At 51.5% G+C, this 14,083-nt stretch overlaps 1 protein-coding gene across 1 annotated transcript in view; it reads left to right on the forward strand.

The window, feature by feature from the left end:
- Positions 1 to 6,190: 6,190 nt before the first annotated feature.
- Znf385c (zinc finger protein 385C) overlaps positions 6,191 to 14,083 on the forward strand; it is a 36,336-nt gene continuing 28,443 nt past the window's right edge. Inside the window, exons 1-2 of the mRNA XM_070028026.1 lie at positions 6,191 to 6,212; positions 12,002 to 12,253. Coding sequence (XP_069884127.1) covers positions 12,004 to 12,253 — 250 coding nt within the window. The 5' untranslated portion in view covers positions 6,191 to 6,212; positions 12,002 to 12,003. The remainder of the gene's footprint in view (positions 6,213 to 12,001; positions 12,254 to 14,083) is intronic.

A 14,083-nucleotide genomic window follows, 5' to 3' on the forward strand; every position in this document is an offset into this window, starting at 1 on the left:
TTTCCTGCCCAAGCTGGCTTTGTACCGAGATCCTCAGATCTCAGCCTCCTTAGTAGTTAGGATTACAGATGTGAGCCACCAGCACCTAGCTTGGTGAAGATTTTTTTTTTTTTTTTTTTGGTCCAGTCATGGGGCCTGAACTCTGGGCCTGGGCACTGTCCCTCAGCTCTTCAGCTCAAGGCTAGTGCTCTACCACTTGAGCCACAGCGCCACTTCCGGCTTTTTTCTTTTTGCTTATGTGGTGCTGAGGAATCGAACCCAGGGCCTCAGGCATACAAGGCAAGTGCTCTACCACTGAGCCACCTTCCATGCCCCTTGGTGAAGATTTTTAGCCCTCTGCCCTGACCTGTGTTTCCTTCCATTGATTTTTAATATATAGTGGTATATTAGTGAAGTTCTTTCTGAGTTTTATCCTTATCCTGCCTGCTGTAACTAATGATCTCATCCCTCAGATGGCCATGGATCTTTACAGCATGTAGGGGATTTTCTATATGTTATCCACTTAATCTTCCCCGATGTTAGCTATAGGGCAGGGGAGTTAGGCCTTAGTATTGTTACGCCCATTTTACAGATGAGAAAACAGAGGAGCCATGTTCCCAGCCACACAGTAAATGGTGGAGTCGGGACCCAGACATAAGCTTGCCTAATTTAAATCCAGTTCCCAGGAGTCCTTCCAAGTTATACCGTGCCCCTCCAGACAATCTCCTTCCTTTGCCCCTGCTGCCTCCCATTCCATTGTACCCTAACTCAATAGCAGCCCAGGCCTGGAAAAGTCATCCTGTCCATTCCCCTGCCCTTCAGCCCCTATTCAGGTGGCAGAGCCCTACAGAATCGTGTCTGCTGCTCCTGTAGACTTGACCCAGGAAGGGGATGGGAAAGTCAAATGGGAGCTAAGGGTGTCAGCTGCTGTGCTCCTTTTTGAGAAAGGCCTTTGAACATGTAATGTGATAATCTCCTCCTGAGGACCTCGATTCATCCAAGAATCCATTAGAGACCTCCCAGAAGGAGCGGACACGCCCACCTCCCTGTCCCTCCTGCCAGCTGGAGGGACCTGAGTCCACTTCCGGTTTCTAGAGCGTAGCCGAGATCCCTCCTTCAACCTGGATCAAGGGGCCCTCCAGGCTTTCCCTTTCTATCTGGGCATTTAATAGTCTACAAATGTGCTGCTGGTCAGCCTGGTGCTGAGGCTGGTGCGATCACCTAGGAACTCAGTCCAGCAGGGGCCAGGCAAGGAGGTCACCGAGTCACCCTCCCCAGATTTACTGGCTGGGAAATCAAGGCCTGTGCTGTTGTCTCCACAGCATCCCTGCCTAGAAGCCAACCAATTAGCACCATGTCTGATTCTATGCTCCTAGCATCTGTCTCATTATTTGGGGATTTATGTCCCCCGGTCACTGTGAAGGACAACTGTCCATTTGGAGGAGCCTGGCCAGGCTGAGCCCAGTGGTGCAGAAGGTGTTGCCATCCTGCTTCAGGCAGGGTGGGGATTTGATTTCAGGGGGATTTGTAGCCAGTGGGGAGCCGCCCTGGCCACATGGTGGCTCCAGGCTATTTTAGGAGGCTGAAGGTGGGGGAGGGACCAGAACTTGTTGGAACCATTAGGGAGTCTGTCCTTTTTGAAGGGACCAGAAGGGACCCTGGAAGAATGGGCCGGGATGGCTGACAGAGGTTGGAGTTTCTCCTACTCTCTGGGAACCCAGGGATCCAGGACTAATCCTGGAGAAGCTGCTGGTGGAAGGGAGCTAGGGTTCTTCTGAGCGCACTCACTTCCATTGAGGCCTTAGTGTTGTTATAACAATTATTACAGCCACCTCATATCTTTATAGTCAATATTATATTTATCCAGCCCTCAGGGAAGGTCTCTAGAGTGTGTGTGTGTATGTGTGTGTGTGTGTGTGTGTCTGTGTGTGTATGTGTGTGTGTGTGTGTGTGTCTGTGTGTGTATGTGTGTGTGTGTGTGTCTGTGTGTGTGTGTGTCTGTGTGTGTGTGTGTGTGTGTGTGTCTGTCTGTCTCTCTCTCTCTCTGTCTCTCTGCCTCTCTGTCTACCTCTGTCTCTGTGTCTATATCTGTATATCCTGGTCCTAGGGATTGAACCCAGGGCTTTTCTGTTCTTGCTTGGCTTTTCCACTCAAGGCTGGCACTCTACCACTTGAGCCATTATACTACTTCTGGCTTTTTAGTGGTTAATTGGGGTCTTTCGGGCTGGCTTCAAACTAGAATCCTCAGATCTCATTCTTCTGAGTAGCTAGGTTGGTGTGAGCCACCAACACCAGCAGCCTCTGGGGTTTTAAATCCAGGCACTCCAAGCCCCTGCTCCATTCCTCCATGCACCCCTTTGAGCCTCAGTGTCCCAGCATGTAAGGGACCTAATCAGCAATGCCTCCTGTATTGATTGGACAATTATTATGTCAAGGATGCTCACACATCACCCTCTGCACCATGACACGTTCATGCCTTGTCTTGTGGATGAAGAAATGCAAGCTCTGAGAGGTAAAGTAACTTGTCCAAACTCACACAGCAAGAACGAGATACCTGGTCCATTTGTTTCATCCTCACAAAGAATAAGTTCATTTGTCAAATTGAGCCATGAATATTAGTTGTCTCCCATGTGCTAGGCACTGACCTAGGCTTGAGGATTCACACACAGACATAAAGAGAGGAAAAGAAAAAAAACAAACAAACATGGGGCTGGGAAGTAGGGAACACTAGAATGCCCACACTGGAGATTCAGTGGCTTTATTTAGACTATGGGTCATTTTCTGGCTGGAGGAAGGAGAGAACCAGGGGGGCTGATTCCTCATAGGACAGGTGACAGAGGGAAGGGGAGCCAGGATCACCTGGCACCATTACTAGGTAGAGATTTTCTGTTTTAGCTTCTACCTTACCCCAACACATTTTGTTTATTATTTGTTGTTGCTTTTAAAGGCAGGATCTCAATAGCCCGAGCTGGCCTGGAACTTGAGATCCTCCTGCCTTGGCCTCTCAAGTGTTGGGATTATAGGCATGTATCACTAGATCCAACCTCACCCCCTCCTTTATAGGCCACTGAGCATATTAGACGAAGAAGGCCTTTGAGACACCATGGCACAGAGAAGAGATAATGTAGCCTCTGGAGCTGGAGAGATGGGACAAATCCCAACTTCAACTCTCTATAGCAAGTTAACCTCTCAGAGCCTGCCTGTCCATGTCTTTAAAATGAGGAGAGTCTCACACTGACCTTGGGGGGGGTCACTGAGAAGATAAAGTGCATTGATAAAGGTGTGGGAAGGGTCTGGAATGCCGAAGGCGGGCTGCCAGCAGCAATGGTTTGTCTGTGTGCAGAGTTGGCATTTAGTAGTGTTATTCCTAGGTATCTAGGTGAAGCCATGTCTTTGTGGGCAGCCCTAAGCTGGCACCTGTGGTTCTGCTGAGTGATTTCAACAGGATTGGCAGAATGGAAGAGCTCGTGGCATCAGCTTAAAGGCTGGTGCCTACATCTCCAGGCTGGGGCTATTGGCTTGATGGCAAAGCTCTTGCTTAGCATGAATGAGGTCCTGGGTTCAATCTCCAGCACAGAAGGAAGGAACGGAGGGAAGGAAGCGGGGAGGGAGGGAGGGAAGATTGCCCACTTGAGGACTGGGGTAAGGGAGCTGAACTCACCTGTACATCAACATAGAAATAGACCTGGGGTTTTCATGGACACACAGCTCTATATAGAATTAATGCAAGTCGCAAGTAGGTGAAGAGGTAGCAGCATTGATAGAGGACAGAGTTGAGGCAGGACGAAGTGGTGCTACTCCTCTTTGTTCTGTCCCAAGGATACAAATGCCTAAATAAGTTTGGAGGGATGTAACTAGGATAATGGAACACCTGGAGACCATTTATTCAATGGAATTTTATTAAGCTGTTTAATTCAGGTCACATACTGGGCAGCAGGTAATGTCTGGAACTACCCTGGCTTGAGGAAAAGGCTCAGTGTAATAGGGTAGTTAGGACAGTATGCAGGGAAGCTAGTTTAGTACCTGTGATACATGTATGGTAGGGTCCTAGACAAGGTACCCTGGGCAGAGGATTTTGCAAGGCTTCCTGGGGGAGAGCGCATGTCAGGGAAAGGATATTAAAAAAAGTGGGGCTTTAGCTGGGAGAAAGCACTTCTTGGGGAGAGGCTGCCAGCCATGCTGAGCTGAATGTGGAAGTTAAGTGGCTTTTTTGTGTGTGTGCTACTGGGAAGCAGATCTAGGACATGTCCATGATATTATAGGAACTCAGATTCCAGCTCCCTAGAGGCAGTAGCTAGCCAACAATAAGACATGCCCTCTTGTGGGGGGAGTGGGCTCATGGGAATGATCAAGAAGAGACCAGGCAGTAATTTGTCAGGGTTGCTACAAAAGGGACAGAATGACCTCTAAGGTCCTTTCCAAGTCTGAGCAACTGTAGTTCTCCACTGACAGACGCAGGGCGTGGGCTGCGGTAGGAAGCAGTGTGACAGGATCAACTTAGAGGATGCTTGTGCTGTGGGCTGTTGAGTACACAGAGTATCCGGTGATTGTGATTGTCATTCCTCTCCCCCCTCCCCTCCCCCCATGAGTACACAGGGTTTACCCGAACTGTTGGCCACTTTTGGATTTAGTTTTAAAAATGCTTTTGGCAACTGCTTTATAAAGATGTAATTCTGACAGGCTCATGTCTGAAATCTTAGCTACTCAGGAGGCTGAAATCTAAGGATCACAGTTTTTGTTGTTGTTATTTTTCTTTTTTATTTATTTTTGCTTTTATTTTTGTCGATCATGGGGCTTGAACTCAGGGTCAGAGCTCTGTCCCTGAGCTTTTTCAGCTCAAGGCTAAGACTCTGCCACTTTGAGCTGCAGATCCACTTCTGGTTTTCTGGTGGTTAATTGAAGGTAAGAGTCTCACAGCCTTTCCTGCCCTGGCTAGCTCTGAACTGCAATCCTTAGCTCTCAGCCACCTGAGTTAGCTATGATTACAGGCATGAGCCACCAGCACCCAGCTTGAGGATCAGTTTGAAGCCATCCTGGGCAGGAAAATCCCTGAGTTCTCTTATCTCCAGTTAACCAGCAAAAGGTCAGAAGTGGAGCTGTGACTCAAGTAGTAGAATGCCAACCTTGAGTAAAAAAGCTAAGGGACAGTACCCAGGCCCTGAGTTCAAACCCCAGTACTGGACACACACACACACACACACACACACACATACACACATACACACACACACACAGACACACACACACACACCCTGAGTTCAAACCCCAGTACTGGACACACACACACACACACACACACACGAGGAAGAAGTCACACGCACGCACGCACGCACGCACACACGCACGCACGCACGCGCGAGAGGAAGAAGTCCTGGGCGACAGGGAAGCAATGCCCTGCTCAGGTATCATGGAGTCCCCCCTTGTGGGACTTTCTCTGGATGACCTGTCCACCTGAGGTCTGCCCCATCACAAAGTGAGATGTGATCACATCTCAGAATGCTAGAGTGGCTCTGGCCCCTTCCTAAGGCTTTCTCTCACCTTGTTGCCTTCATACAGAGACTTGGCAAGAGATGCAAGATCTCAGGCGGCAGCCCTGCCCTCTCCTATCCCCTCCCCTCCCTCCCCCTCCCTCCCCTCCCCCTTCTGCTGGCTTCATGCTCCTGTGTGTGTTGGAGACGGGCCTTCCACAATGAAGTCTCCCTGGCTCATCCTCTGGTTCCTAGGAATCTGGTGTCCCTGTGTGGTGTTTACTCTCCCTCTGGCTTCGCCCCCATCATACATACGAAAGCCCTTCTAGCTCACTGAATGCTGGACCCCATCTGGACTAAACAGGTGCTCATGAATGTCAGCTTTCTCCTCTTCCCGGAGCTTCCCCACAAACAGGGGTCCCGGGCGCTGGTGGGCTAGCAGGAGGGAGGACACTCGTCTATGTGCCCCATTCTTCAGCCAGGGGAGCCCCTAGGCTTCCACTTTACCTCCTCTCCCGGGGGGACCCCTCTCCGCCTGTGGCTCGGCTGGCCCGGGCTCCAGGCAGCAGCACGGTTCTTGGACCTGCTCCATGCGGGCCGCCCGGGGGCGGGCTCGGGAGACAGGCGGTGCCCAGGACACTTGGGACCGGGGCTGATCGGTCCGTGTGCCTCCGAATCGGCCCGTGCACCTCTGGGTCGCCCGGGGCGGCTGCTGCTGGCGCATGGGTTCAGGTCCACGTGGGTGCCCATCGGGTCGCAGTTCAGGTAGGCGCGGGCCGGGCTCTGGCGCAGGGTCTCGGGTGGGGAGCTGGGGAGCGCACACCAGCCTCTCCATCGCTGACCACAGGACTTAGCCTGATGGAACTGGGGGGAGGGGTTGGGGGCATCACGTGATCCGTGTTAAGGTGGCTCGGGAGAGTTGGGGGGGATCGGCCCCCACCCCTCCTGTGCCAGAAACTTAAGCAGAAACTGAGGTCTGGGGAGAGGACAGCCAGGGTGGTGAGGTAAGGCCTTGCAGTTCATTCCCCTGGGGGGAGGGGAGCGAAGGCCACCCGGGACACTGTGACTCCCACCTGACTGGAGAGAGGGGCTGGGAGGGGTCACCCACCACCTTTTCCTGAGGAGTTTAGAAAACCCAAGAGTCTGCCCCTGTCAGCTCCAGGGAGTGGAACAGAATGGAAAGTTGGGGGGGGGGCAGGGAGAGGGCTCTTGTCTTTTTGAGGGTGCAAGGGGCACACCTGCTATCCCTCCCCTCCACCTGTGTCTCCCACCCCCCCAGGCTTTGGGAACTTTCCCACCCCATCATCCCTCTTCCTTCCGAAGCCTGATGCCTCATCTACAGCCAAAGAGCCAGGGGGCACTGAAGGGGGGGGGTCTTCCTGGCCTGAGAGTAAGTGGGTATCACCCCATCTCCCCCACCCCATCTACAAATTTGAAACATTACAGGACCTTCCACCCTCCTCCTCTCTCTCTGTCTCCTCTCTCTCCAGGATTCCCTGGCTTGGAAGTGGTGGATGGTGGAGCTATCCTAGGCTGAGGGTGGGTTTGGGTGGGAGTTGGGCCTGGAAGGGCAGGTTGTGTTTGAGGCTGCCCATGCCAAGATCCTGGGCTCTGGAGTACTTAAGGGCCTGGGGCATGGAGGGACTTCTCTTCAGGCTGACAGGCAGCGGGGTAGCATTCAGGTTTCCTAGGCTTTGCCCAGCAGCAGAGGAAGAAAAGGGTGTGTCGAAGCTCACCTTCCCTCTGCATCACCTTAGGAGCAGATGCTCTGGATTTCCAGGGATGATTCTGCCAGGAGAGATGCAGGCAGAAAGTCCTTCTTGAGGATGGCTTGGTGGGGGGATGTCTTTGCCAGAGGACTCTCCCTGATCAGGAGAGGCAGCCTCTTTATCTTTTGGGGGGATCAGGAGAGAACAAGGCCTCCTGGGGCCCCCGGACCACCATGGGTGAAGTGAAGATAGAGTGGGCACTGTTGTGTTTCCTCAGTGTCTGCCCTCCTTTCCTTCCTTGGAGCTGCAATGTTGACTTCCAGCAGCTCTTAGTCAGCTGGATCCTCGGCACTCAGAAGTCCCCAGCAGAGGTGACAAGTTCCCCTTGTCACCACTTCAATAGGAAGACAGACATGGCTGTGTGGAGTTTGCCCGGTGGATTCCTATATCTGGTCCCTGCTGCCTGGGTATCTGTTCAGTCCCAAGCCTCCTGTTCGGGTAAAGCAGGGGTGTGTGGTCAGAGGACTGGTGAGGCTGATCCCCCTTGGATCATCCCATTCCTCTGGGTGGTAGGGGGGCTCTTCTGGTATCTCGGGGGTATGAGTCCCCCTTCCCCCCAGTTTCTGGGGCCTCCAGATAGCTAGGCTGGCTGCCATGCACTTGCATCCTGACCTGACCCTACTATGTGCCTCCCACTGGGAAGGTAGTATCAGTACTTGGACTTGAACTCAGAGCTTTGTGCCCTTGCTTGGCTTTTTCTCTCAGGACTGGAGCCCTACCACTTGAGCCACATTTCCACTTCTGGCTCTTTCCTAATTACTTGGAGCTAAAATTCCTACACATTTTTTTGGAGGGGGAGGGGGTTGATTGTGGGGCTTGAACTCTGGGCTCTGTCCCTCAGCTCTTCAGCTCAAGGTAAACACTCTACCGCTTGAGCCACAACACCACTTCTGGTTTTCTAGTGGTTTATTGGAGATAGGAGTCTCAGGGACTTTCCTGCCCAGGCTGGCTTTGAACCATGATCCTCAGTTCTCAGCCTCTTGAGTAGCAAGGATTACAGGTGTGAGCCACTGGTGTCTGGCAGTCCTACACATTTGTCTGCCCTGAGGCTGGCTTTGAAATAGATTCTCAGATCTCAGACTCCTGAGTAGTTAGGATTATAAGTATGAGCCACTGGCATCCTGCTAAGGTAACATTTTTATAGTGTCCTAAAGGTGATGCACATTTTTCCTATAGTCACCTTCTTATTCTTTTTTTTTTTTTTCTGCTGAGATTCAGCTGAATTGTCTCTGAATTGCTACTTGTAACTCTGTCTACAAAAGCCCCAACTGATCAGCTCAGCCCAACCCTTTCTCCTTGAAGACAGAGAAACCACAGCTCAGATGGGCAGGGACTGGCTCAAGATGGACAACTAGCCAGACTGCCTTCTTAGAGGCAGGGCCTGGGACTGGGAGGCAGAAGGTGACTGTTGGCAGACATGGGGGGAAATGCCAGAATGTAATTGGGCTCATTAAGCGTTTGCTGAGGGAGCCCTTCATACTTTGCCAAAGGCTGGGCACAGGTCTGGAACCTTCTTCTCTACTTATCCATTTGAGAGAAACAGTCTGCTCCTGAGGATCCCCCTTTCCAGAATGCTGTCAAAACAGCCCTTTACTCCAAAGTCCCTTTCTAGCCCATCCTTTCTGGACAGACACTAAGACTCTTGCAGAGGCTGGGATCCTGAAGTACATTTGTCACCCAATCAGTAACATAGGGAGTGCCTGAGTGCTCCCTCTCTGCCTCCCTTCCCAAGCTCTCCATAGACAGAACACAGACAAGACCAACAGAGGCCCTGGCCTTCCCCAGATCTCCAACCTTTGTGTGAGGCATGGCTCCCTGCCATGGTCCCAAACTTCCTCCCTATAGCAGTCTCTGCTCCTCTCTCAGAGAAGGAGGAAAACAATGAGATTTATCCTTTCCTTGTGTAAATACCAGACAGACAGGCAGACAGATGCGTCCATGCATGCTTTTAATTTTTTTTTCTATTTTTCTCTCTCTCTGCTTTCACCATGCTCTTATTCCCAGCTCTACCTCTTCTCCCCCCAGGATGTAGCAATACACTATCTGGCATCGGCTCATGATAGGAGCTGTACAGCCCTGACCCTCTTCTGTGAATCTGTGAATCCCCTCCCCAACCAGAAATTCCAACCAGGACTTGGCAGGCCTTTAGAAGAGGTGGGACAGGGCCGTGGTTAAGGGCTCTGAGTCAGACGAATCTAGGTAAGGTCCAGCGAGAAAACCTTCTAATCTATGGTATAATCACTGAGGTGGATCATAGGTTAACCATAGTGCCTATCACATAGGGTTGTTATGAAGTTGAAAAAAGATCCTATGTGTGAGGTACCTGGGGGATGGTGAACCCACAACAGAGCTGTTATTATAAACAAGAAGTGGCCTAAGCAACTGGATGGTGAAGAAGGCAGCAGAGAAGCTTCTAGAATCCACTCCTGTGCTTTCTGTTTTATTTGAAGCCAACCCTCTGTCCTGCTCTGGGACTCAATTTCCTTCGCCCTCAAATCACCAGGCACCTGTGACCGCACAAAGGGAATGTGTGGATGAGGACGTGTCCCAAGTATAGGTCATGCTGGAGTGAGTCATGTTTTCACTGAGTAGGGGCCAGGGCAGGGGATGGGCGCTAGCCTGCCTGCGATCCTAGCAAGAGTTAGACAGACCCATGTGTGCCCTAATACTTGCCCATCCCTCCAAATTTTCTGACTGGGAGTCTTGGCTAGTCAGAGCAGGGTAGCTCTTGAGGGGACAGCTGGGAAGGTTAGATCAGGCAGGACAGGCCACAGCAGGCCCAGAAGTCTGGCTGGGGGACATGATTAGCCCAGGATCTAGGCAGCCCTCTGAGCCCAGAGGCTGTATATCACAGAGGTTTAGTCAGTGGTGTGGCAGATATTTGTCTGTTCTCTTCGGCCATATCCCCGCCTGACTGTCATAAATTGTACTGGGATTTTAAAATATCCCTGTCCCCTTGCTGGCAACCAGGCAAACTCGCCTTAGTGTGGCCAGGAAAGTCTCATCCCTCTGAGGTCTCCACCTGGCTTGGCCCTGACACCTGCGCCACCCCTTCCATCCTGAGCACCTGGGACCTCCTCCCTGAAGCTGCTTCCTGCTGGGTGGGGGTGGGAAGTCTTGCAAGGCAGATGAATAGCTTTGAGAACCACTCTCTAGAGGTGAAAGATAATAACTGTTGGTGGTGGGCAGGGGCTCCCCCTTTGTGCTTCTCATACGGTGGTGGGAGTGATTTCTTGCAGGCCCCTGTGCCCTGGCATGGCTCCAGGGGTAGCCTAGTTGCCCTTTCAGTGTGGAAAAGTGGGGTGGACCCTGCCCAGGGGGATCTTGGTTTACCACCTCTTACTTTCTCTGTAGATGCTCACTACGCCACCTGGAAGCCATCACTGGTACTGCAAGGTGGCTATACCACCCTGCAGCAGGCTTGGAACCACACAAAGGTCAGAACCACAGGGTCTAAGATGAGAGTGTGTTGTGTAGACTGTGTTCAGGGCCTAAGTCTCCACACAAAACACTAATGATGCCCTAATACCCAGTGGCCAAGACAGGAGAGAGCATCTAGAGCCATGTGGAGCAGGAGTTGGGATATAGCATACTGTCATTATTTGTGAATGTCACCCTGCTGGGTATCAGGGCTCAGGAAGGTTGGGTTTCTGGCCAGTGGCTGCGGTGTGTCCATTAAGTGCCACAGGCCTGTCTGTCTCAGGGTTGACAGTTCCTGCCTCAGGGTAGAACTCTGGCTTCCCGAACTTGCTTAACATCACCTATCCTGCTGCTGTATCTCCCCCAGGGCCCATCTCTAAGACTCACAGCTCTTTGAGCTTCACTTCTGTGAGTCTGAGTCCCCAAAGGAAAGTTGTTTGTGTTTGTGTTTGTGCTTGTGCTGATACTGGAGCTTGAACACAAACACAAGGATGTAGACATGGTTTCTGAGCTTTTTTTTTTTTTTTTTTTTTTTTTTACAAAAAGCTAGTGCTCTACCACAGACCTACTTCTGGCTTTTTGCTGGTTCATTGGAGATAAGAGTGTCATGAACATTCCTGCCCAGGCTGGCTTTGAATTGTAATCCTCGGCCTCCCGAGTAGCTAGAATTACAAGCTTAGTACCTGTAATTCTTGCTTAGCTTTTATCCTACTTAAGTCTGGTACTCTATTACTTGAGCCACAGCTCTATATTCTGTTTTTTTGCTGATTCATTGGAGATAAGAGTCTCAGAGTATTGTTATTGTTGTTTGTTTGTTTGCTATTCGTGAAGCTTGAACTTAGGGCCTGGGTGCTGACCCTGGGCCTCAACCACTTGAGCCATAGTGCCACTTCCAGCTTTTTTGAGAAGTTTATTGGAGATGAGTCTCCTGGGGTTTTTCTGCCCAGGCTGGCTTTGAACCACAATCCTCAGATCGTAGCCTCTGAGTAGCTAGGATTATAGGCGTGAGCCAACACCCAGCTTCACAGCTTCACAGTGGGTTTTTTTTGTTGTTGTTGTTGTTTTTGTTTTTCTAATCCAGGGTTGCTTTGAATCTTAATCCTCAGATCTCAGCCTCCTGATTAGGATTACAGTTATAAACCAACAGCAGTGGGCTAAAATTCCTGCATTTCGCTGCTGCTCTGTAAGCAGCAGCATAACTCAGTTATGCTTCCTTTGGCCATCCTTGGGTTGCAGGAGGTAGATGAAAGCTGGAGGCTTCTCCAGGGATACAATATACCAGAAATCTCCATGTCTTGAGCCCCTCCTATGCTTTCTTTGCTTTCTACTCAGCCATTGTCTTTGTCTGCCTGTCTATCTACTCAGGAATGAAGCGGCCACTGAGCCCATCTCCCCCAGTTGAGAAGGAGCCTCCTACATCTGGAGCTACTGAGTGCCCTCCTCCAACCCCAGAACCACCTAAACCCAAACGGGAAAGAAAACGGCCCTCCTACACACTCTGTGATGTCTGCAACATCCAGCTGAACTCTGCAGCCCAGGCCCAGGTGCACTGCGGAGGGCGGGCCCACCAGCGGAGGCTGCGACAACTCAGCCTGGGCAAGACGCCCTCAGGCCCAGGTCAGTGTGGAGGGGCGCTGCTCCCATCAACTTGGCTTGAGTCCCACAGGGAAGGCTCTCTCTAGGCTCCTCAGAGAGGCTCTGGGTCTATGACTCTTTGGGGGTGAGGATGCCTTTAAAGGGTTTTAGGGTCTGAGGATTCCCAGTTTGGTTTTCTATCTAAATAACCCTTCCCTGGGGTGTCTCAGGATTGAGGGTCTTTAGGCCTCTTCTTGAGGTCATTTTAGTTATGGGGGCTTACCCAGTAGGGTTTTTTTTGCGGGGGGATTTGGACCCTTTAAACAGCATTTCTCTAGCCTGGTGCCCCCTAGCAGGGAGAGACTTTCAGACAAGGACTTCACCTGTGGGATATCCCAGGCTCCCACTCTGCCCAGGGTTTACAAGGGCCACAGCACTCTCACTGAGGACTAAGAGGAGGCTCGGCCTCTTCCCTTGTGCCCTGGACTCCTGGCCAGGATTTCTGCCTCTCCCCGGTTGGGGTGACTTTGCAGAGGTTTGGCTGCCAGCACTGAGGGGCAGCTGGCTGCAAGGCAGAGTTCTGGGGGAAATGGGTGAATGCACCCATGAGGGTGATGCCAGTTGACAGGCACATGGGAGCCATGGGGAAAGTAAGAAGCCAAACTGCAGGCTGACAGGGGAAACAGATTCACAGCAGGCCTGGTGGGGGGAGCTGGGAGGCCGCCTCACTTCCCCTTCCTGGGGAAGGCTGCACAGACCCAGCTTGCAGCGCTGCTCAGTGGCTTTGCCAGAGGCTGCACTACTCAGCTTGGAGTAGCCTGTGACAAAACCACTGAGCTCAGACACCTTGAGAGCTGCCTTTTCTTTGGGGGACATTCATGGCACATCCACTGTCTCCCCTCCACACACAGCATGCTGGAGGCAAGAGATCAGCCCAGAGCCTGCCTCTCCTAGCACCGCTGCACCCCGAGATTGGGCCTTACTTTGGAGCTGAGCCAGACATGGAAAGAGCAGATGGGTGTTGTGGATACCACGTGCCTCCTCCCTTGGGCATAAAACCTCAGAGGAAGCGGGTGGTGAGCCTGAGAATATGGACATTCCAGGCAGAGGTCACAGCACAGGCCAAGGACAAGGATGCACTGATGAAGGGGACCAACTCCTCTACCCAGGCTCTTAGGCTGGACATCAAGGGTGTGATTGAGCGAGAGAGTATCTGATGGTTGGATGTTTCTAAAGCATGTGGTTGGGGGGTGGGGGATGTGTGTGGAGGGAATTCAAAAGTCACTCATTCTGCTGAGGGTGTGGCTCAAGTGGTAGAGAGCCTCCTGCCTACCAAGTGTGAGGGGCCCTGAGTTCAAATCCTAGTACCACCAAAAAGCATCACTTACTCAATCATCAAATATTTGTTGATAATCTTTAAGACATAAACTACTTGAGGCACTTACACTTTCTTTCTGTTTTTTTTTTGCTGGTCCTGAGACTTGAACTCAGGACCTGAGCACTGTCCTTGAGCTTCTTGACTGAAGGCTAGCACTCTACCACTTTGAGCCACAGCACCATTTCCAGCTTTTTGGTAGTTAATTGGAGCTAAGAGTCTCATGGAGTTTCCTGCCCCAGGATGGCTTTGAACCTTGATCCTCAGATTTCAACTTCCTGAAAAGCTAGATTTACAAGTGTGAGCCACTGATGCCCAGCTGGATTCACACTTTTTTAAGGTATCATATCTGTGTGTCAAGAAAGAGCTAGCATGCGGGGTGCTGGTGGCTCACGCCTGTAATCCTAGCTACTCAGGAGACTGAGATCTGAGGATCGTGGTTCAAAGCCAGCCTGGGCAGGAAACTCTGTGAGACTCTTATCTCCAATAAACCACTA

Source organism: Dipodomys merriami, unplaced genomic scaffold (assembly GCF_024711535.1).
Source record: "Dipodomys merriami isolate MVZ:Mamm:240054 unplaced genomic scaffold, mDipMer1.0.p SCAF_19, whole genome shotgun sequence".
Taxonomy (NCBI): Eukaryota; Metazoa; Chordata; class Mammalia; order Rodentia; family Heteromyidae; genus Dipodomys; species Dipodomys merriami.